General features: G+C 39.1%; 5 protein-coding genes and 1 pseudogene across 6 annotated transcripts; 3 read left to right on the forward strand and 3 right to left on the reverse strand.

The window, feature by feature from the left end:
- Nucleotides 1-1,698: 1,698 nt before the first annotated feature.
- On the forward strand, nucleotides 1,699-3,232 carry LOC121747267 (B3 domain-containing protein REM6-like). The gene is made up of 4 exons (XM_042141277.1): nucleotides 1,699-1,842; nucleotides 2,216-2,333; nucleotides 2,416-2,763; nucleotides 2,842-3,232. The coding sequence occupies exons 2-4, from the start codon at nucleotides 2,238-2,240 to the stop codon at nucleotides 3,073-3,075; spliced, it is 678 nt and encodes a 225-aa protein (XP_041997211.1). The 5' UTR covers nucleotides 1,699-1,842; nucleotides 2,216-2,237; the 3' UTR covers nucleotides 3,076-3,232.
- Nucleotides 3,233-3,246: 14 nt separating this feature from the next.
- LOC121747268 lies at nucleotides 3,247-5,470 on the reverse strand (annotated as a pseudogene).
- A 1,173-nt stretch (nucleotides 5,471-6,643) lies between these two features.
- LOC121747077 lies at nucleotides 6,644-7,412 on the forward strand. Its single transcript, XM_042141057.1, has 2 exons — nucleotides 6,644-6,784; nucleotides 6,860-7,412. The coding sequence occupies exon 2, from the start codon at nucleotides 6,872-6,874 to the stop codon at nucleotides 7,229-7,231; it is 360 nt and encodes a 119-aa protein (XP_041996991.1). The 5' UTR covers nucleotides 6,644-6,784; nucleotides 6,860-6,871; the 3' UTR covers nucleotides 7,232-7,412.
- A 332-nt stretch (nucleotides 7,413-7,744) lies between these two features.
- On the reverse strand, nucleotides 7,745-10,462 carry LOC121747981. The gene has a single exon (XM_042142175.1). The coding sequence runs from the start codon at nucleotides 9,236-9,238 to the stop codon at nucleotides 7,853-7,855; it is 1,386 nt and encodes a 461-aa protein (XP_041998109.1). The 5' UTR covers nucleotides 9,239-10,462; the 3' UTR covers nucleotides 7,745-7,852.
- A 151-nt stretch (nucleotides 10,463-10,613) lies between these two features.
- LOC121747980 (extra-large guanine nucleotide-binding protein 1-like) lies at nucleotides 10,614-15,020 on the reverse strand. 2 transcript variants are annotated; one of them, XM_042142174.1, is made up of 8 exons: nucleotides 13,529-15,020; nucleotides 13,304-13,441; nucleotides 13,113-13,217; nucleotides 12,849-13,031; nucleotides 12,348-12,522; nucleotides 11,762-12,009; nucleotides 11,497-11,660; nucleotides 10,614-11,381 (listed from the first exon to the last, which is right to left on the reverse strand). In XM_042142174.1, the coding sequence occupies exons 1-8, from the start codon at nucleotides 14,663-14,665 to the stop codon at nucleotides 10,793-10,795; spliced, it is 2,739 nt and encodes a 912-aa protein (XP_041998108.1). In that variant the 5' UTR covers nucleotides 14,666-15,020; the 3' UTR covers nucleotides 10,614-10,792. The 2 variants fall into 2 exon arrangements, with proteins under 2 accessions (XP_041998108.1, XP_041998106.1); XM_042142172.1 differs by having other exon boundaries at nucleotides 11,762-12,012; nucleotides 13,529-15,018.
- Nucleotides 15,021-20,017: 4,997 nt separating this feature from the next.
- Nucleotides 20,018-23,712, forward strand: LOC121746575 (zinc finger BED domain-containing protein RICESLEEPER 2-like). The gene is made up of 5 exons (XM_042140462.1): nucleotides 20,018-20,204; nucleotides 20,891-20,932; nucleotides 21,520-22,954; nucleotides 23,076-23,382; nucleotides 23,488-23,712. The coding sequence occupies exons 3-5, from the start codon at nucleotides 22,085-22,087 to the stop codon at nucleotides 23,571-23,573; spliced, it is 1,263 nt and encodes a 420-aa protein (XP_041996396.1). The 5' UTR covers nucleotides 20,018-20,204; nucleotides 20,891-20,932; nucleotides 21,520-22,084; the 3' UTR covers nucleotides 23,574-23,712.

The following is a 23,712-nucleotide window of genomic DNA, read 5'->3' on the forward strand; positions in this document are numbered from 1 at the left end:
AGAGACAACCTTGAATGTTTTATGTTCCACTTTCGATGTGGGATAAAATCATTCTTGGTTGTTTCTCTTTTATAGAGACATCCAAGAATGATTTTGTCCCACATCGAAAGTGAAACATAAAACATTCAAGGATGTCCATATAAAATTATATTTTAAATTATGTCATTTTTATTTTTTTAAGATTTTAATTATGTTTTTTTTTATTTTAAGTTGTATTTTTATTTTATGCTGTAATGTTATTTTAATTTTAATGAAGTGTGTTTGTTTTAATTGAATTGTGTTGGAAAAAAAATAAAAAATGAAATTGAATGAATAGTAATTTAAGGAACGGAATAAGGGACGATTAAGGGACGGTGGGAGGACAGCGTAGTGGATGCTCTAATGTTAACTTTACGTCATAATTCGATTAAAAAATATATTCCACTAAAAGATATCTCAAATTAAAATCCAAAATAAAAAAAATTATTTTGAAAAGCTTTTTCTCTAAGAGGTAAACATTATTGACAATATTCTCATTTTTCACTGACCACTATTCTCATTATCCATTAATAATACTTCAATTATTTATTTTTTTATATTTTTTTCTTAATTTACCAAATTTGGTAGTACTATTAAAACTTGTATTGTTTTGTTTATTTTTATGAAACGGAGATAGTAGTATTTTTATTTTCTCAAACAAAAACAAATCTTTAATAACTTAAAAGTAACAATTCCTTTCTAATACGGTAACGGTAAAGACAAATTATAATCAAATTCGGTAAGACAAATCATATTCAACTTTAAACTTGCATGAATTTATCGAAGATTTTTTGTTTCTACCAACTGGGAGTAATAATAAACATCTCTATTGCATCAGAGGCCAGCCTTTATAGGTGCACCAAGCAATGGCGTTAGGTTGCAGCGTTGTACAAACATGGCAACATCATCTGATCATCATTATTAAAATGCCAAAAATACTCACAATTATTTATTTTGTTATTGCAACATCAAATTTATAAATTGCTATACAATAAATTTAAAACTGAAGCAAAAACATATTGACCACTTTATTACTAGGTTAATAGAGTTTTATTGTATCTCAAGATAAAGCAATTCATATGAATAAGAGATTAAGAGGTGGAGTTTTTTTTAATAATTGCAAATTGCTAAAAAAAATCATCAAGTTTGGTTAAATTCTAGTTAATACCGAAATTTTTAAAAAGATGGTTGATTATATCATAACTTCGACATTCTTCTCAATTATCTCATAATCACGGGAAATTATGTATGAAGTGACAAATAAAAAGTATACTTAGACAAAATGTTCGATGACTATATAAACAACCATTTAATTATATTTTAGTCAGCCACTTTTAAAATTTTTGCATACAGAAAATTTTCACCATAATATTTACATTTAAACAGCTTGTAATTTCGAAAAAAAGGCTTTGGAACTCCTGTACATATCTCCTGAAATTACGACTACTGTAGCTGTAATGGGCCAAAATGATTTATCAGTTCATTTATAGTGCAGGTTGAACCTAAAATCTTAATCGAATTATTTAAACATAAAAAGAAAAATTGCTATATTGTGCATGCATGGCTCTTTCTCTCTTTTTCTTCCCATCCTGCATTGTCTGTATGAAAACTGCAAGTTCAAAATAATTCAACAAAATTCACATTTCCAATAATACAAACCCCCAAAACTTGTAGTTTTAACCTTGTAAAGATGAAGGTTGAGACTCTGGCCTCCAAACTTGATAAACTTTCGCCTTTCCGGAATTACCCTTTTTATTCTCCTTGGTGGAACAAATTCTGGGCTCGTGTGTGCCTTTGATTCTCCTCAGTATTCCTCAACTGACGGTAATTCATTCTATCTTAGACCTTTACCTGGCTTCCTTGTTGATTTGGTATTTATTTCACTTGGGTTTGAGAATAATTGGAATTTGTCACTCCTTTGTGATGTTTTTGCTCTCAATTTTATCACCATAGCCTACTGCTTTCCTGTTTCTCTAATTCCCAATCCATTGTTTTGTTGATGCTCATAAGTATATGTAATTGCTGGCTTCCATCTGCAAAGGTCTACAAATTTTACCAAAGTATACTCTCTCTAAAATCATGGAAAGCCCACTTACATGAATACCATGTTTTGACTGTGCAAACCAACCAAACATACCATGGTTTCTCTCTTTGTGTGTGTCTTATAGTTTTGTCACTAACTCAAGTTAATTTGAAGGTTCTAATCAAGGTTTTCTGAGATGGAGAAGGACAAGGATGGAGAGGGAAGTTGGGGAAGTCCAGACACAAGGCCTTCCTTCTACCAAATCATGTGGTTTGAAAATCTGAAAGAGTTGGTAAGTAGGTTGGAAAATCACTTTGTCTCTAAATCTTGACTATACTAATATTGATTCTCTCATGATCATATAAACTGTGCAGCAAATTCCAACCAAGTTTTTCGATGAACACTTGGCAACCGAGGAAAATGAAACGGTGGCCCTGAGGAGTCCCTGTGGGAGTTGGGATACGAAGCTGGAGCAGAGAGACGCTGGCGTCTATCTCATCCAAGGATGGCCACATTTCGTCGAAAGTCACGACTTAGGAAGAGCAGAGTGGGCACACTTCCTATACAATGGTGGGATGTCTTTTGATGTGAAGATCTATGGCAGCAATGGCTGGCTCAAGAGATATGATCAGCCAGCTGCCTCCGCGCCTCCTTTCGCCTCATCTTTCCCTTTCTTCAGGCGCGAGATTAAAGGCTACAATGTTGGCCACAAATGCACAATGGTGAGATGCACTTGAATAATGGTTTTATGAATTTTGGTGAACAGATATGACCAAGAACTTGTATGTGTTTTGTTGCAGGTGATTCCAAACCATTTTTCGAGAAGGCATCTGTCTTTGTCCAAGGAGCCAATGGTGCTGGTGGACTCTGATGGGGTTTCTTGGCCAGTCACTATTACTGTCACGAGCGGCAATCGTCTTGCTATGAGTGGAGGATGGAAGGCCCTCGCAGATGCTCATTCCATCAAGAAAGGTGACGTCTGCATTTTCGAGCTGGTTGAGAACAGAGTGATGCAATTCCACATTCTCAGATGAAAGAATGTAATTAGCATCTTTTGAAATTTCCATGGAACTGATCATGTGATCTTATTTAACCTTAGTTTGCATTATGTGATACAGTTTTTCCTTGCTTTGAACATATTATTTGCTGGGTTTTATTTCAAGATCAATAAGATAGTTAGTTGCAGTAAAATAATGTGCTAAAAATGCTAACAAGCAAATTCTAAATAATTGGAAAGGAGTAAACATGTTTTATCTTCTGTACATACTCAACAAAAAAAGAAAAAAACCTCCTTGTTTGAGTAGAGCAAGATCGAACATCAGAGAACATTTTCTCTGCATCCAACATTCACCACCAGTCACTGCAGGAGCATATGCCATCACGAAAAACATGAAAGCGATTGGCATCCTTTATAATCAGAACTCGCGCATAGACTTTGGAGACGAACTTCCTAGCTAAGTGGCAATCATCACAAATCTGTAGATTCTTTGTGATCCGAACTACTGATCCCGGCTTAGTCCTCATCAGTCCAAAAGCAATAGCAAGCTTCTCGCTGTGGTGAAACAGAATATCTCTCTTCACATCATCCGACACATCTAGGAGCACAGAGTCGGTGTCAGGCTCGTATCCTGCAGCTTTTATCTTCAAGATCAAGCCTTGAAGGAAGTCCCTAATCTCTAGGTAGTGAGGATGGTCGGTCTGGGTTGCCATAAATGTGAACATTTCTCCATTTATCTCCATATAACTAAGGCCAGGGTTCTTCTTCAAGTTGTTCGATTTCAAAGATACTCTACTCATTCTTGCACAATCCCAATTTCCAGCTAAAGCATACACGTTTGAGAGCAATATATAGCGCCCCACGTCATTAGGTATCAACTCAACAAGTTTTTGAGCAATCTCGTCTCCCAGCTCAAAGTTCTTATGGATTTTGCAAGCAGTAAGCAAAGAACTGTATATCTCAAGCCCCGGTTGCAGATGCATGCTCTTCGTGAGTGAGTAAGCATCATTTATTCGCCCAGAACGGCCAAGAAGGTCAACAACACAGGCATAGTGCTTCAAATTAGGAATCAAGTTCCAAACTTTGGTCATTTGATCAAAAATTCGGAGCCCTTGCTCGACCAGACCAGCATGACTACAAGCACACAGGACTGATACCAGCGTCGACTCATCTGGACTTAGACCCGAACCCTTCATCTTTAAGAATGTTTCTATGGCTTCATTCCCACATCCAATCATGCCATAACCAGTTATCAGCGTGTTCCAACACGCAACATCTTTCTCTACCATACCTCCAAAGTATCTTTTTGCATCTATCATACTTGCACAATTAGCATACATATCTATTACAGCTGAACCAACAAAGAGATCATCTTGCAAACCAGTCTTCAAAACCAGACCATGCATTCGCCTTCCCTGCTCCAAAGCTCTGAAACAGCTGCAACCCGAAAGCATGGTTATAACAGATACATAATCCAGTGCTATCTTGTCTTCTCCCATCATCTTCTTGAAATGTTCAACGGTCCTTCTCCAATTCCCACTCTTCGAAAACCCTCTCAACATCAAAGTCCAAGCAACCAAGTCCTTCTTACCGATCTCCTCAAATATACGATAAGCATCATCAACAAAATTTCCATTTATATACGATCCCATCAATGCCGTTCTAATTAGTGGATCATTCTCATATCCACTTCTAACCACCAAGCTATGGATCCCTATTCCTACTCTAAAATCCTCTAAACTAATCAAGCTCATCACAGTAAAAATATCCCCAGGCAGCCATTCCTCTTCATCCAATTGAACATCTACAATGCTTCCCCTCCATATCCGTTAGTGGAGTATCCCGAAATGATCGCATTCCACGAGATTACATTTCTCACAGACATATTGTCAAACACATTCCTCGCAATCCTCGTGCACCCAAATTTTGAATACATATCAACCAAACCTGTTTCCACAAACACATTACCACCAAAATTGCGCCTTATCCAATAACAGTGTACAGATATCCCCAACAAGACCCTCCCTACCTTTCCAAATGCAGGCAAAACAGTCGCGATTGTTCTCGCATTCGGCCTAATTTTTAGTACCATCATCTCATTAAACACCTCAGCAGCCTCGAAGAAACGGTCATTTTTCGTGAGCCCAGATAGCAAAATCGTCCAAGACACCAAATTTTTGTACATAATTTGAGAAAATATAATCTGAGATATCGATACAAATCCGCAAGAGGCATATGCATAAATCAACCTGTTGCATAGGAAAACATTTCCAGAGAGATTTGACACGATTATTATATGAGCGTGGGCTTGATGCAGAGGCCTTATATCTCTGATCTTTTGGAGAATCGATGCGTGCGACATTTTTTGAGTCGAATAATATGCTAGGTGTATTTTGAGAACGTTTTGGCGCCATGAATTGGATGCTTGTGAAATCGAGTTCATCTACAACGGCTACAACAGATTATAGTGGAATGTTTGAAGTGCTAATATTCAATATCATTTCGACTAGTAGAAAGTGCGCTTTTGATTCAATTGCAACACGCTTTTTGGGAGAGGTAAAATATTGAATTCCTTTATTCATTTTTGTTGACATAATAGAAAACGAAGGAGAAAAAAAAAAGTACTTCACATTTAGTACAAATAATACTACTGCTCAAGAAAATTTATAGTACTAGTACACGTAAATTACTTTTGGTGCAATGCAAAAAATAAAAAATTTGGTCGAAATTTCAAAATTGAGATTGAGTCAATTCAGATGATTCAAGCGGAATACGTGTGGTGTTTCTTGGGGGTGGGTAAGTACGGTATACCTTACCGAAACCACCATACCGTATACTTTATCGTAAATTCGGTATGTGAAAAAATCATACATGTATCTTACCAAAATTTTCGGTATACCGAACTTCGGTATACCTAATTTTCGGTATGGAGAATGTTCATACCGATATCGTACCTCATTTTTGGTATGCCGTACCAAAGTTCGGTATAACATACTTTTGCGGTATAGCTTACTTTCAATATCAATGAAAATTGAATATTTGAGTTTTTAGAATACTATTTATATTTTATAGTAATTTAAATAATATACGAGTATTAAATACTAGTATATTTTATTCATATTATATTATATTTCACAATAAATTTTATAATTTAAAAATATATAAAATACTTTATATATTATTATATTCATATTTTACGGTATATACCGAATTTCGGTATGTCACGGTATACCGCGGTATATAAAAATTCATACATTTACCTTACCGAAATATTTCAGCTTTGGTAAGGTATCATACCGTACCAAAAATCACGGTATACCGAAAATTCGGTATTTTCGGTACGATAAGGCCGGTATTTCGGCATTTCGGTATTTTTCCTCAGCCCTAGTGTTTCTTACTGAAATTACCTATGTATATTTATAAGAATAATATTACTTAAGACTATAATATGATCAATTAGGACATTATTAATAGAACATTAATTTTTTTTGTTAATTATTAAATGAATTTAGGTAAAGGGAAAATAGTTGCAAGTTGCAAAAACAAATTAACTTTGTACAAATAGTGACCCAATAATAGCCAATCTTTTTTGTAGCCACCGGTAAGAGGTGAGGAAACTACTTAAAAAATGAGTCTCATTCACATATTTTCCTATACCTTATCCCCACTCACATCATATCTCTCCCATACAAACTCCTCCTCTCATTCAATTCCCCATCATCCCAAATTTCTTGCATCAAACAAAGGTAACAAACAACATTCATTCATAATTCCCACTCACTTTATTCACTTACTTACCCCTTCATTCTTTAATTGTACAGATTGCAAGCAAAATGGCAACGGCTATATCTCCGGTGACGGCAGTGGCGGCGGTGGTGGGCCCCAGCAGGCCATCCGTGGGTCGCACCAGAGTGAGGTACATCAACGGGCTCAACTCATTCGGAGGGCTCAAGGCACACAACCACGTGGCATCATTAGGCCTTTCGGTCACCAGCGACCAGTCTTTTGCAAAGATAGTTAGCTCTTTGAAACAGCAGCAGGGGAGAAAGAGCGGCGGCGGCGCTCTCACCTCCACCTGCAGTAATGTCGCGGAGATCTTCCGGATCGCCGCCATCATGAACGGCATCACTCTCGTTGGCGTCGCCATCGGCTTCGTCCTCCTCCGGATCGAAGCCATCGTCGAGGAAGAATAATCAATCAACAAGGTGTTTGTTGTACACACACATCCTATCTATATTATCTTGTCCTTTTCTTGCTTCTCAATTGCATCTCCTTTTATTTGCAATGTACAACTGATTCCATTATTTTACATAATACATTGAGTTGTATATATATATTTTTTTCATGTTTAATAAATCTGCAAGCAAAATCCAACCCCTACTTCGTTACTTACTTTTGAGAGTATCCCAAAAACAAAACTGTGCATTTGTTTGGGTGGGCATTTGGGAAGTCCCAAGAATAAAACCATGAGTCTTTGACCCAAAGCAGACAATTCAGTACTATTGTGAAATTCTGGTGTGAATCAATGCACCCGTATCAGAGCCTTAGTTTGGGTCGGGCCTGGATTCGGTCGATTGCTTCGCACATTCCATGTTGTTACCCCAATGTTAAAACTATTAATCTTGTCTAAAATCGACTTGGTGATGATCTTATCTCATCTATATAAAGACCCTTATAAGACCTTTTAAGGGTGAGTGGCCTATTTATAATACCCAACAAAAGGAGCTATATGTGTAGCATATTTTTTGATAATACATTGAATTGAAAAATTACATAAAAATTCCATTTGAAAAACAGAGGATTGGGGTGTTAATTCACAAATCATCCCCTGCCATAAAGGGCTTAGATACATAATAAGTCTCTCCATTATCCTTAATAGGAGCCCTCCATCTCTCATGCCAAAATATAGCCACTTTAGACCACAATGGAAACTGCCCATACCTCTCAAACTTCGCCTTTACCGTCAACGGCAGCCACATATACCTCGAATCCCGCAAATTCGCCGGATTCCACCTATCCGCCATGAAAATGAACAGACCACGGTCACCTCCACCCCCACCCGGCATCGGCAGCACGAAGCTCCCTTGCGAGAAAAACGTGGCCGCACGGTACTCCTTATTCGCCCCCACGCACGGGTTCCCGATAGTCTCCCACGTGCCAAGCATCGACTCGGCCTCGTGCACCAGCGCCTCGTTGGGCAGCCACCCGCTGCACCCGGACGTGACCATGTAGTACACCCCTCCGTGCTTGAACACCGCCGGCGCCTCCCGGTGCATCCCGATCAGCGCCCTCACCGTCACGTTCTCCACCTCCATATAATCATCACTCAAACGGCTAATGTGCATCTCTTTGTTCCTCGCCGACGCGTAGATCAGGTAAGCCGCGCCGTCGTCTTCGTCCTTGAACACGGTCATGTCGCGGCTGTCGAAGCCATTAGGCCTGGTGCCGCGTACATACGTGAACGGCCCGGTCGGGTGGTCGCTGATAGCCACCCCGACCGCTGCCTTGCTGTACGTGGCGTCATCCACGTGCATCCACATGACAAATTTGTTTGTTTTTTCATTGTATATGACTTTAGGCCTTTCTAGAACATTCGATTTGTGGAGGTCGTGCGTGGCGGAGGGATGAGACGCCAGCACGATCCCTTCGAACTTCCACGCCCAGAGGTCTTTAGAGGAGTAGCAGGCGACGCCGATGACGTCGACGCGGGCGGTGCCGGTGGATTCAGCTAGGTTGGTGTTGCCGTTTTTGTACTCTCCGTACCAGAAATAGGTGGCGGATTTGTGATCGAAGAGAATGCCGCCGCCGTGGGCTTGGATGGGGTTGCCGGCGGTGTCGAGCCAGATTTTTTCCGGCAAGAAGAAACGGGTGGTGGCGTTTGTGTTGGTGTTAGTTGGATCGAGGGTGCCGTACCAGGAACTGGGGAAGAAGAGGGAGCGGGCGGGGGAGGATTGGTTGAGGAATTCGTGGTTGAGGTTGATGGTTTGAGGGTGTTTGAGGCCGAGAGGGGGGAGGAGGGTGAGGTACTCGACTTGATCGAGCTCTTGGATGGATAGGAGGGGGGATTGCAGCGCCATCAAGCTTGATACCTTCTTGTATTCGGCAAAGAGGGCGTTGAGTTGGATGGTGAGGAGGGCGGCCACGCCGCAGAGAACGACGGCCCACCGCCACAAGAGGCGGATTCGGGCCCATGAAGCCATGTGTGTGAGTTGGGATTGGAGAGCTGTGCTTGGTTTTTATAAAAGTCAAGATCGAGGTTCATTATTTTTTATTGGGCATGTTGAGTTAACAGATTCCGCGCCAGTTCTTGATGAGCAAGCAAGGAGGATTAAACAAAGAGTTCTTCTAGTTGGTAATTTTAAAATCTCGATGCAACTTAATTCGTTGACTTGTTGTACCACTTGGTCAAACGTTACATGGGCTACATTGGAGTTGATGCAAACAAATTATAAGATCGTAAATACGGAAACTTTATTCGCTTTTCTTCATCTTTAGCTCTAAAAACTGATTGTCTTTCTCATATAACAGTGAATAGTATGTTAAAACTAATTATCTTGATGAATAAAAATGATAATTGTTTTAAACATACAAAATACATTTCTGGTGATAAGAGTGAAAAAAGGAGATGGAGGTGCAGGGAATCAAAAACCCTGTGCCTCTCGCATGCGAAGCGAGCGCTACACCCCCTTGTTCGATATTCCAGCTCGCTCTTGTCAAATATTATACTCGGATGAGATATTTGGTGTGCAATCGTCTTTCAGTGAAGCTTGTGACATTGAAAACTCTTATTAGTTTATAGTGGGAACCACTCGATATTGAGTTGTGCAAAAAATCTTGACTGCTGATTAACTCTATAATAAAGCCCAATAAATATCTCTTTTCTTTTTTTCTTTTTTTGCCCTTTTGAAGCCCATATGTATATGTGACAAAAGCGTCTATCAATTTCAACAAATGAATGGTAGCAAGCCTCCCTCCACAATTTTATATGCACAAGCATGATTCCTTTTTTATATTCTTTTCACTTATAGATTCACACTTACCATGTGAGCATGCTTTTCTTGACCCTCCTCTCCTATTGCAGAATAACCACACATTGATTTTTCATGCTATTCCAAAATAAATATCTCCCCACTGTGTTTGTTTGTGTGTGTGATGAACTTCAACCTTCATTACTCTTTCCTATATAAATACACTCTATCGAAGAGGAGGAAAAAAAAGTAAAAAAAAGAAAAGAAAAGACATTTTGAGTGTTAAGAGAAAAAAATGGGAGCTGCAGGTGAAGTTTGCATTGGAGAATCAGGGAGAGGAATGTTTGCAAAGGTGAGAGCCAAAAACCCATTCCTATCAAGTTTTAGGAAAACTGATGAGAAAAGCCAAGAACTGAAACAACATGGCTCTCCTTCTTCATCACCAGCGACAACAACAGAAAGAAACGAAGATGCTATGCCGGAAACAATCGTTCTGTTGCTCCTTGACCGCTTTGCCCCCTCTTGAAATTCAATGTGGAAAAGGGATTAGCTCTTTGTAGAATCCACAATGTAGTAGCAACATGTATATTTGTATAAGAATGTTTTCTACCTGTATTCATGTGTACTCTATATTGAATGAAAGAATTTTCCTTTGGTCCAAATGTGGATACATACTTCTCTTACACTTACTCTACTTTTGACACATTTGCCAGTTTATTACACACAAAAAAACTTGAATCTATATACATTCTCTCTCTCGGATTGCATCAAAACTCGAAAAGGGCTTCAAGAGGTGTAAGCAGAGGAACTTGGATCAAAGCTCTCACTAGAATCTTGATTCATGCTTACAGTATGTCTCTCATCTTCCCACTTGAGGATCTCCTTGCCATACCTTAGGGCTTTGTCGACGCTATCTGCCTCCAGCCCCGTTGCTTGTACCACAAACAGCTTTCGCCCGGTCAGGGAATAAAACAGCCTCTTGAACTTCACACCAACATAGTGGGAGGCGCGCTGTGCCAACGAGGGATTGTTGTTGCTGTTGGGATTGTGAGGGTGTTTGCTCATCACCGGGTTGAAATCTTGGAACCACTCACACTGTGATAGGGGAGTTTCATAGATCATTTCATCCAGCAGGTCGAACTTGTTGAGGATGAGAAGGAATTGTTTGTCAGCAAGGGTGGGATGAGTGATGATCCTCTCAAAGAGTCGCTTGGTCTCCAACAGCTTGTTTGATCGCGTCCCGTTAATGTCTTCGTGGTACTCAGCGTATTCTGTGAGGGAAATGCAGAATAGGACGAGGTCAGAATCTTCAAACATCTCCAGCCACTTGCAGTTCACTCCAAGGCTGTTTGCATGAACTCTGATGAGCTCACAGCTGCATTCACAAAATTTAAATGATTAAGAAAAAAATCAATCTCTCTGTAATGTTCAAAAATCAATGTTTGGGCTTCAATTTGGATGCAGTAAATCAGAGTTCCGATGCAACTCACCTCAACGGTGGCTCATTATGATCAAGAGTTTCCATGTAGCCATCCTGAGACGATTTTGGAAGAGAAAACTCCATGGATGCAACTCCATTTGAAGACGTTACGCCGTCTGCGTATAGGATATCCAATTCAGATGGCTCATAGTCCATCCGCGAAATTTCAACTGCCTTTTGAAACAGAGAGAAGCTTATAAATATGTGTGGATAAAATTAAGATTGAACGAAGGATGTAGCATCTTAAAGAGAAAAGACCGTATATCACAACTCACTCTATCTAAGAAGTAGTTAGCAACTCTAGGCAGCATAGGCAGCTCATTCCTCCGTTTGTAAATGGCTTGAAAAGCTTTGTCTTTCCATAGCTCCTCTACTAGAGGTGAATACTCTCGAGTAGCAGCTGGAAATATAGCCTCTAAGTTGCCTGTCATCGTGATTTGCTGTAGCCAACTCGAGAAATTTTCCAGATTTCGACTGAACGAATAAGCATTCTTCTCATCTACGTGGTCAGATTCCTCTTTCACTACTGAAGGAAGACAACAAAAGGATTTAGTTAAACTAAATATAACCAAACTAGGATTCTTTTATGCAAAAATATTCTAAAATGTGTAGGACATGCATGTATATATGTTTCATCACATTTTGTGACTAGCAAGAACACACAAATCTGTGAAAGTTCGAATTCAATCTATTTTCCAAATACGAAGACTTCACATAATTTCAGAGTATCTTTGCATTTGTTAGTTTTCTAAATGTGGAAGTGATGCTTGGCCTATTGAGAGGAAGGCCCTCTTTAAGGAAATACTCCTTATCTAAGAGATTACCAACTGCTGTCAATAAAATAACTAACTATATGTATACCTGAAGGACCAGGCTTGTCAGCACGTCGCCTTCTTAAATCCATTGCATCTTCTTCTCTGAAATGCTCGCGCCCCTCAAGAAGAATGCTAATGTATCTATATAAATTTCTTTGGATCATGTTTTTGATGTTTTGCTTCTCATCTTCTGAAAAGGGGACATTGTACAGAATTTTCGCCTGGACACAACAAAGAGGCAAACAAACATATTCGTCATAAAATGCACCTTAATAATAATAGGACTACGAAATTTCATGCAATTGAATCTCAAGTTCAATGCATCAACTTGCATCATATATATGCAGCTTTAGACCTTATTGCTAATTTTGCTTCTTTTGAAACATATAAATCCAATTCACATTACAGAAAATATATTTAGCAGACCTGAGCTCAAAAGGCCAAAACAAATACAGATTTCAAACTAAAGAGCATCAGTATCACCAGCGACAAACAAATTGGAGACTCAATAAAAACAAGATGATATATTCCACCACCTGCTCCTCACCTGTTTGAATATCGTACTCGTTCCAGACTGATCACAGCCTACAAGGAGAAGTTTATACATCATGCTCCGTTCTATCCTCATTGCAACATTTTCCCTCTCTCTGACGGAGTCTTCGCCAGCAGGATTAGCCCTACTAGAAGGAAGTGGCAAAGATAGAGCCATGCATAACATCTTGGCTTGTTTCTGTGACACATTTTCAGCACAGTCAATAACCATACAATAAATGCATCAATTGAAAAGAACAAACAAAAATATTTGGCTTACCTTTTCCCATAATTTTGCAATCACATTATTCATGCCTTCAAGCTTACAGGATCCATCAGCACTGATCCAAAAGTGAGGCTCGCCCTCGTAGCGGATTCCAGCAGCCTGCAAACATCACAATAAACTGCTCAGCTTTCATCTACACCTTCAAAATAATAGTGCCTCGAGGAAATCCTTTACACATGACATACCCATAACAGCCAGAGCTCGCGATTGGTTATCTCCCGACCATTGATCAGCACGTTTGTTGCACCATTGCTAACATCTCGCCTAATCTGATAACCAGTCTGCAGCAGGGGACTGATAATCTGGCATGGTGGTTCTCCTTCCTGCTCAATTCAGCCAAAAAGTATTACACACAAATAAAACAAAACACGAAATTAGCCTAAAGTCCAGGAAACAGCTCTCTCTCGCACCTTTCCCCAAAATCCAGACACCTTGTCGTACCAATATCTACCAGGTCTAAGCTTCTTGGGAGGATTCGAGCAGCTCTGCAGCGTAACCAGCTCTTCAATCGACAATGGCTTGTCGTTCACATAGATCAGATGAGGCGGCAGCTGGTTAACCGGGCATGACAGCTCCGCGCTCATGATCTTCTTAACAGCATCGCGTGTCAGCATCTTTTTCATCATTCTTGAACTCTTCCCAAGCGTTCCCCTCTTCGGCTCATGAATACGGTGACCAATGCAGGGATTGCACTTCCTCCCTTCCGGCATTGACCCCATTGCTCTCAGTACACACCTGCTGCAATACTTCGCATTGCACACGATGCAAACCTCCCTATCTGCAAACCGTTCTTTCCTGCAGCACCTGTGGCACAGCCCCTTCACATCCTCCACCAACCCAGGCCTCTCTGGTGACATTGCAGCCTCGTCTTGATCACTCTCCTCGGACGCAGAATCAGTCAAAGACAGATCACGGAATGTCACAACCGGTGCTCTGCTGGCTGCACCCGAAGCTTCTGCCTCACATTCTTCTTCCAGTTCTTCGATTGAATTGCACGTGGTGGTCTCCGAGAGGTCATCATTCGACACATTGGCCTTGTTCTCCTCCTCCATCTCCTCACAATCCGAGCTCCCTGACAGCTGATTGGAATCATCACGGCCATCCGAGAACCCCATAGTGCCAGAGCTGCTGGAACTTTCACCGAACACGTTGTGTGCATCAACTGATCTCCCTTCCAACACACCTTCCTTCTCCGAAAAGCTCTCCAATTTACTCGAATAAACCCCTCTATCCCTCACAGATTCACCAACACGTGAGCCAGTACTCAATTTCCGCTCAATTGACGAATTATTGCCAGATTTATCGGATTTTCTTCCAATTGGCTGAAGAACTGGTATGGCGAGATTGCGTATTATCACGGCATTGGCAGCCACCGCCGCCGTAGGAATGCGGCGGACATCCACCGGAACCACTTGAGGAATCTCGTGGCTGAGCGGAGGGCCGCTGTACTCCACCGCGAAGGAGTACTCCACGCTGTACTCATCGTCGTGATCGTCGTTCTTCGACGAGGAAGCACCAGGCCAAAAATTCCTCAAAACGCTAGTCATATCGACTGAAGTAACACTCACTCCTCAAAATCGGAGAATTTTGCTTTTAAGCTTGAAATCGGAAGGGCAACAGATGAATCATTTATTGACGAAGACCCATTGTCTGTTTCAACAGGGGGAGTAGAAAATGTGTTATCTTGTAGTGTGGAAACTTGCCATTATCTAAAGAAATTGGAAATGGTGGAGAAAGATTGAAGAATAGAAATAAAATAATGGAGTTTGATTGGACTCGGTTGATAATTGAAGAAGACTTGGAAATTTCGTGAGATAGGAACGAAGACTTGAAAGTGGACATGGCTGCTTGAAGACCGATTCTTCATCAAAATTTTCAAAGGCCATAATTTTCTTGATCAACGCGTTTGGATCAATAAATTTTGACTGCATAAGTACACTGGGAAACGAGCCAGCCGAAAAATGGCCACTACTTTATATTGTCGTCATTCTATTAATATAGTATTTTAATTTTAAAATTCTAGTAATATTTAAAATATAGAATCATAAAATAATTGTTCCATACCTGTAAGTAGGTATCAAGAAATTTAGTATTATACTCTATTATTTTTTATTGCAAAATGTGAATTCAATATAGTGTGCATTAAATAATACTTATGGGTGAGACCATGAGGCCTTCACAAAGCTGTCACTATATCGTCCCTTAACCGTCCCTTAAAACACTATTTGCGGGCATCACTGTATTTTTTTTACTCCATCCCTTAATTAAGGGACGGAACCTGCAACCATCGTCCCTTAAATTACTATTCATTCAATTTCATTTTTTTATTTTTTTCCAACAAATTCAATTAATAAAAAACAAACTTAGATTCTCCCAGAATTACAACATAAAATTCGTAAAAAATAACATTACAACATAAAATTCGTAAAAAATTAGAAAAACATAAATAAAAATCCTAAAAAAATTAAAACTACAGAATTTAATTTCCTCCGCCAAAGTTTTCCCAAATGTGTCAAATTAGATTCTCTTGGAGTTGGGCGTGGACGCTGGAGTCGCGTGTCCTTACCCGAATAGACAACCGTTCTTGTATAGACGGATGCACTCCACTTCGCAGCGGACTACTTGCGGTTGAGCTTCCGGGGGATTTGGGGTCGAACCAATTTCCCGTCTCGGGTCCTTCGTCTTGAACAATCATGTTGTGCAAGATTATGCACGTATACATGATGTCGACCATGCTCTCCATGAACCACGTACGAGCCAGGGCTTTGATGATGTTGAAGCGCGCTTGGAAAACCCCGAACGCCCACTCCACATCTTTGCGAGCAGCCTTCTGCTTCTGCGCAAAAAGAGCCTGCTTTGGGTTCACAGGCCTACTGCACGTCTTCACGAAGGTTGGCCACTTCGGGTAGATGCCGTCGGCGAGATAGTACCCCATTTTGTAAAGGCGGTTGTTGGCGACGAAGTTGATGGCCGGCGCTTTACCATCCAAAACCTCGGTGAAGAGGTCGGATTGGTGGAGCACGTTTACGTCGTTGTTCGACCCGGGGACCCCGAAGTACGCGTGTCAGATCCATAGCCGGTAGTCGGCAACGGCCTCGAGTATAACAGTTGGGTGGGTGCCTTTGTGGCAGCTCGTGTAGGACCCCCTCCACGCCACCGGACAATTCTTCTATTGCCAGTGCATGCAATCGACGCTGCCAAGCATCCCGGGGAACACGTGCACTTGTTTGTGCATGTCGAGCAGGAACTGGCAATCTGTCGTGCTTGCCTTCCGGAGAAATTCGTTGGTGAAGGCCTCCCGGACGCCTTTGCAGAATTGGAGCAAGCACATTCGCCCAGTGTTGTCTCCAATGTGGAGGTATTCGTCGAACATGTCGTCCGTCTGTCCAGTCGCAAGCTGACGGATTGCTGCAGTACATTTCTGCAGCGACGTCTAGCTGGGACGGCCGACCGCATCGAACCCTTCCCGAAAGAACTCTTCCCGAGCTGCCAAAGTATTCGCGATGTGGAGAAATAGCGGTTTTCCCATGCGGAAACGGCGACGAAAGTAGGTATCTCCCCAAACTGGATTATCGCAGAAGTAGTCGCGTACAAACCAGCTTCCTCCCGGTTACGATGGATGTACGTCCGGGAGCGTCGTTGGGGCGGTGCGGCTTCCTCCGCCTCCCGACATCGATCTTCTTCAAGTGATTGTTCCATTATTTGACGCATTTGCTCAAAAGGATCCATTAGTTTGATTAAATTTGGGAGAAGAAAAACAGAGTTGTTTGAGATTAAAATTGGAGTGGAAATAGAGAGGATTTGAGAGGAATATATGTGTGTTTGTGTGTGAAATGAGTATGAAATAGGAGTATTTATAGAGTAAAAAAATAAAAATAAAAAATTGAAAAACGGCTATAAAACGGTAACATTACCGTTTGGATTTTAATTTTTTTTATTTATTTAAATTCAATTTTTTTAAAAAAATGAATTATTGCGTCAGCGTGACGAATCCCACTCGTGGGCCAGCGAGTGGGCGTCACGCATGGCCTAGGAGCTCGCCACGTCGCCTCGGCGCGTGGCGAGACGTCGCGTTACGCGTCTCGGAGGGACAGAACGCGGGACGGGATAGCGACGGGCTGGGGACGGGATGGAGCGCTGCAACGCGTCTCGCCGCCGTCCCGTTCCTCCGTGACGGAACGCAGGATACCCGCGTGACGCGTTGCGGGTGCCCTGAGCGACGATGGAGAGATGGGGGTATTTTTGAGTTTACGAATGCAATAAAAGTCTATATAGCCTATACCACAAAATTGGCTACTGGTGAGACACTTAGAGCATCCACAATGGTAATAGGTTAGCTATAGGCTAGCTACAAACTCCTCCTGCCACATCATCAGCACTAAAAACTCATCTTGCTACGTCATCAGGACAAGCAACTGGACAAGCAATAGGCTAGTCACAATAAACAATATTATAAAAAACAAATAATTAAAAATCACACAAAATACGGAATTAAATTTACCACACAGATACGGGAAAATTCAATAATAATATTTAAATTTTAAAAAAGTACATTAATTAAAAAAATCGTGCAGTCCTCCGCACCCACAACTCTTCGTTCATTTGTCGTTCGTACTCCTCAGCATCCCCACCACTACTACCACCCGCGTTACTCATTTCACGTTGTTGCTCTTGTACAGAAATTAAGATGAGAGAAAACTCGTTAAAACAAGTAGTGCGAATGAAGATGACTTGCAAATCGCGTATATATAGTGTTTCGAAAAATTTAAAAAAAATTGAGCTGGCCGATCGCTCGCCGATCGGGAGCCTGCAATGGCGGCCAGCCGACAGGCGAGCGGATCGGCCAGCACCCGAAAATCGGCGTCGGGTCACCGATTTTTTCGCCGAAATGGCGCTCGCAGGTTCCAATGGTTCGGCGAGCGGACCGGCCAGCGCCGGGAATCGGCTAGCCTGTCCGCTCGCTGCCATTGGAGATGCTCTTACCATTTAAATAGGTCTTCAACCAATTTTTCTGTTCCTATCTTATAGTATTTTATTAATTGTTTATTCAAATTTGAGTTATTTTTCCCTTCTTTTCTATGAGAATAGATAATAATCCATCCTAATGATTTGAACCTCTCCTATATATTATATAAACCAACTAATTTACACTTTATCGTCACACTCACATTTGAGTTATCTTTATTAGCTTCCTAATTTGTTTAATCAATAATCAACACTTGCACAAAATTTAGAAGGAGCTGGGTTGATCGAAACAATAAAATCTCCATTGATATTAATTTAAAATCATAACTTCAATTATAAATTTAATTTGGTAGTGTGTTAGATGTAACGATCTTTTAAACATTAACAAAGACTATTTTGCCTTCGATATTTATAAACTGCAACAGCCACAGATTACGACGTAAGAAATTTCTCGAGCTGACCTATGTAGGAAGAAGGGAGCTTCATATCTTGATCAATGAGAAGATAAAGTCAATCATAAATTCAAAAATATTAATTCTAACTGCTATTGCAAAAACAATTGACAGAAGATCATGACCCTTGCAATGCCAAAGTCCTTTTTAATTGTCTTTACCTTCTACCACGTACAATTAATTACTTAAAAGGGAAATATCAAAGATGAGATGCAACATTCCAAAAATCTTTACATATTCTTGAGTCTTTACATATCTGTCCATTGATAACGGATATATATATTATTGTGCTATTCTACTCCACTTATATACTGTAAATGAAAATTAATATACTTAATATAATATAAATAATTATATTAAGTAATTATACATAGAAATAAAGTGTTACACTACACACATTATATGAGTACAATCATTCATGAATACCAGTTCGTTTACCACATGTAAACCTCATTTATTTGTTTTAATCATTTATTTTGTTTAATACTACTACCTTACATAATTAATACTAGTATTTAAAATTACACAAGAATAATCGATTATCTATTCACTCTTTCTCTCTGTAACTTTAAATTATGAATGAAAGAACAAACTGAGATACTATGACTTTTGTATAATTTCAAAAATCAATAATATTAATAAAAAATTTAAAAATATTAATAACAAATTAAATGTATAAATAAAACCAATGTCAATGTAGACTTAAATGATGGCGGTGGTCAAACAAGATGTGTATCATGTCTCAAAAGAATATAGGAGTAGTATAAAAAATCAAAATCATGCTTTAATATCTAAAAAATGTGGTGTAGATGTCACATGCTATTTAAGTACTACTATTACAATTCAATTTGGTACTACAAAATTGTATATAAAGTTGGATTTTAGACGACAATACATCTAAATTACCATTTTACTTAAGCAAAGGTTAATTCTAACTACAAAAAAATAATTTTAAAAACATTGCTTGTAAAGAGCCAAATTTACCGTTTTGATAAAATTTTAAAGATACCTGTTTTCATGATTTTCTGATTTTCGTTATTAAAAAGGCCATTAAATAGTTAACCGAGTCAGTTTTCTCTTTTGAGGTATCCACTGAACTAAGTAGATAAATAAGGGCAATGTTTTAACTGGATAATTAAATGGCCTATTATTACCATTAGAGCATCTCCAATGGTTCTGGATATTCAATAGCCATTCCATAGCCTTCCCACTGCCACATCATCTGCACTAAAATCCTCCTGCCACATCATTATCTGGACATGCAACTGGACATGCAATTAGGGATGTCAATCTAACCCGGACCCGATGGGCTAGCCCGAATAGCCCGGTAAAAATACAGGGTTAGGGTTGCAATTTTGTAGCCCGAATTTGAAATCGGGCTATTCGGGCTGACCCGATCGGGTTGTCGGGTTGGTCGGGCTGACCCGGTCGGGCTGCGGGTTGGCCCATCGGGTTGCTATTTAAAAAAAAAATATTGATATTTAGTGATTTAACTTCATCTAGGGTTTCTTACCTTATATGAATGCGCCGTCTTTTTCTAAATCCAACTCCCTTCTTTCTCAAATCTCAGTCCGCATCTAGGGAATAACTGTGAATCTGTGATCTCAGTTTAATATCTCAGTCACGCCTTCCTCACTGTCGACGACGGAGATCGCCGGAGCAACTTGAGGTCAACGATTTCTGTCTCCTTTCATCTCTGATATTTCCTTCAATTTATGCTAATCTATTGTTAAATTGTGGATCCAAAATTGGAATTAAGAGGTATAATTAGTAAAGTAGATTTCTTTCGGAAAGATATTTGGGTTTGGGGTTTGGATTCGTATGAACCACCCCTGCTGCTATATGAGAAATTTCGGAATATGGGTTTAAATTCGTTGACCTTTCGAGATAAGGGATTCAATTCAATATGGGTCCGAGACATGCGAATTTTTCGGGATAAGGGTTTTACACCTTTTTATATTTATTCTCTTCATTTTTCTTATTATTTCCCTTCCAATAATTATAGATTTACTAAACTATCCTTTAACTCATCTCTCAAAAATTTCATTTTATCTCCCTCCAAACGATTTGCGCACTCCGCCTCCGCCTCCACCTCCACCTCCACCCTCCACTTCGCCGCCACCTCCATAATTATTGGAAGGGAAATAATAAGTGTAAAATCCTTATTCCGAAAAATTCGCATGTCTCGGACCCATATTTAGAAAAGTAAGCTAATTGAATCCCTTATCTCGAAAGGTCAGCGAATTTAAACCCATATTCCGAAATTTCTCGCTGCTATATCCTCCTCACGCTATTTTATTAGATGGATATCAACAAAATTCACTAACTGAGATAAATATCATTTCTCAAATATAGGGTGAGTCCATACAGGAAAATAAGAAGCAGCAGAGGTCAAAGGTAAGGTTCTCTACCTCTTTAACATTTACTCCAATTATTATACATTTTGCTATTTTTTTACAGTTTAGTTTTATTATTTTTAGTAAACTTTGATTTTAATATTTAAAGATTCTTGAACCATAATTAACAATAATCAAACTTCAAAAATTTGTGGATTGACATTCTATTTTAGACTCGAGCAATGAGTTGTGAAGAATGGAAGGAGTTTGAGTGGAGAATGAAAGAAGCAGAAAAACAGGAATCTCAGAAACAGAAAAACCCTCCTCCAATTTAAGAAGAAGAAATTTAATATACAATTTTTTTTGTTCTTACATATATATATGTACACAAATTCTTTTGACTATATAGTAATACACCAATGAATCATAGCATAGAGCATGATGAAATTGCTTTGTTACTGTCTAATTCCTTGCTCAATCTGCACTGTAGATCATGTTCTGGCTAGAGCTGTCAAAACGGGCCCGACCCGAACAAATTCTACATTTGAAGGGTTGGCCCAACAGTTTGACAGCTCTACTAAATATCCATCTAATAAAAACACTCTTCTATTAATATATAGATTTTGTTTTCTACTTTTTATGTTGCAGTTGATCGATATGGAAGACTCATCTCCAAGTTTTGTTGAGGGAATTCAGGAAAGTGATGAAGATGTACAGATTCTAGATGATTCTAAAATTAAGAAAAGGAAAACATCTGACGTTTGGAATCACTTTACCGAGGCAAAAGAGCCCAATAAGGATGGAAAGTTTACCGTCACTTGCAATCACTGTGATCAAGTATATACATATGAAGGTACAAAACACGAAACTTCTTCTTTTAGTCGTCATTTGAAGGTGTGTAAGAAAAAACCAATGTTTGGAAATTTGAATGTTATGTTCCGTGATCATGAGGGAAAGTTAAATGCTAGGTCTAAAGTAATAGACCCGAAAATTTGTCTGGAGATGATGACTAAGATAACGGTTGCACATGATCTTCCATTGAATTGGGTTGAATTTGAACATGTGAGAGCTTATCTCGCTTATTTGAACTCTGATGTAAAATTCATCTCGAGAAATACTCATGCCTCTGATGTGATAAACTTGTATAATTCTGAAAAGGAGAAACTAAGGATTAGACTGAATAATCTTTCTGGGATGTTGTGCTTAACTTCGGATGTTTGAACTGCATGCACTAATTCGGGTTACATTTGTTCGACTGCGCATTAGATGTTGTGCACATATCTTGAACCTTATTGTTCAAGAAGGGTTAAAAGTTGCTTATGATGCCATAGAAAAGATTAGAGGCAGTGTTAAATATGTAAAAGCATCTGAAGGCAGATTGATGAAGTTTAAGGAATGTGCTCAAAAATTTGGTGTTGAATTCACTTCTTCACTTTGTTTGGATGTGCCTACTCGTTGGAATTCCACATATTTGATGTTGTGTAGTGGAATTAAATACCGGCATGTTTTTGATAAGTTGCGATTTGAAGATTTGAATTATACACAATGCCCGACAGAGGAAGAGTGGGTAAGAGGAGAAGTGATTTGTAGATTCTTAAAGCCATTTTATAATATCACTACTTTAATTTCTGGTTCATCATACCCTACTTCCAATCTCTATTTTATGGAAATCTGGAAGATTGCATCTTTATTGAATAAAATGTCCGAATATCAAGATGCAGTGGTCAAGTCTATGGCTCTTAAGATGAAACTGAAATTTGATAAATATTGGAAAGAGCATAGTGAAATACTCTCTATAGGAGCAGTGCTTGATCCGAGAATGAAGTTCAAAGTTTTGGACTATTTTTATTCAAGAATTGATCCTCTTACAAGCAAGGATAAAATTTTGAAGCTGAAGATGAAATTGTATGTTTTATATGATGAGTATAAGAAAAGGGGTGTAGGGGTATCTTTATTTAAAGTTCCTCAAGCTAGTAGTGGAAGTTCTAGTTTTCAAGTCAGAGAACTTGATTTCATGGGTGAAGAAGTAAGGGGAGGAGAAATTAATCAAGCATTGTTGAATTGGGAGGAAGACGACTTTGCTGTAAGTTTTTTTTCTAATATTTCATGTACTTTTGTAAGTTAATTTTTATTCAAATATTTCATGCATTTATAGTTGTGTTTTATTTATGATTTTGACTATTTTCTAATATTAATGTTGGTAGACATATAAGAATCAAGCAGGTGCAACTTGTGAAGCAAAGTCACCGTTGGATGTTTATTTGGAGGAAGGTCAGATGGCTGAAAATGGTGAGCTTGATTTACTCAAGTATTGGAGAGATAATGCATCCCGCTTTGGAGAACTTTCTACAATGGCATGTGATGTGCTAAGCATTCCTATAACAACGGTAGCATCAGAATCTTCATTTAGTATTGGAGCGCATGTTTTGAATAAATACAGAAATAGGCTCCTTCCTGAAAAAGTGCAAGCTCTTATTTGTTTACGTAATTGGTTGCGTGGATATTCCAATGGTAAGTTTTTTTATCTTAAATTATCAACAATTATATGATATCTTTTTTTTGGTAAGTTTTTTTATCTTAAATTATCAAAAACTATATAATATCTTTTTTTAATAGATGATGAAGACTATGAGCTCGATGCCAATGATCCAGTTGATGCTTCAAATGTTATTGATGTGGAAGAGTGTCATTCAAATGCTTAGACTTTATTTTAATTGTACTTCGTTGTTTCTCTTAAACATGTAATGGGCTAAACCTTGGTGATATTTGAATACTTATCGTACTTTAATATCTTTAGTTTTAAATTTGAACATAGATTGACATGAAAGTAATTTATATGTA

The sequence above is a fragment of the Salvia splendens genome, chromosome 9 (genome assembly GCF_004379255.2).
Source record: "Salvia splendens isolate huo1 chromosome 9, SspV2, whole genome shotgun sequence".
NCBI classification, from domain to species: Eukaryota; Viridiplantae; Streptophyta; class Magnoliopsida; order Lamiales; family Lamiaceae; genus Salvia; species Salvia splendens.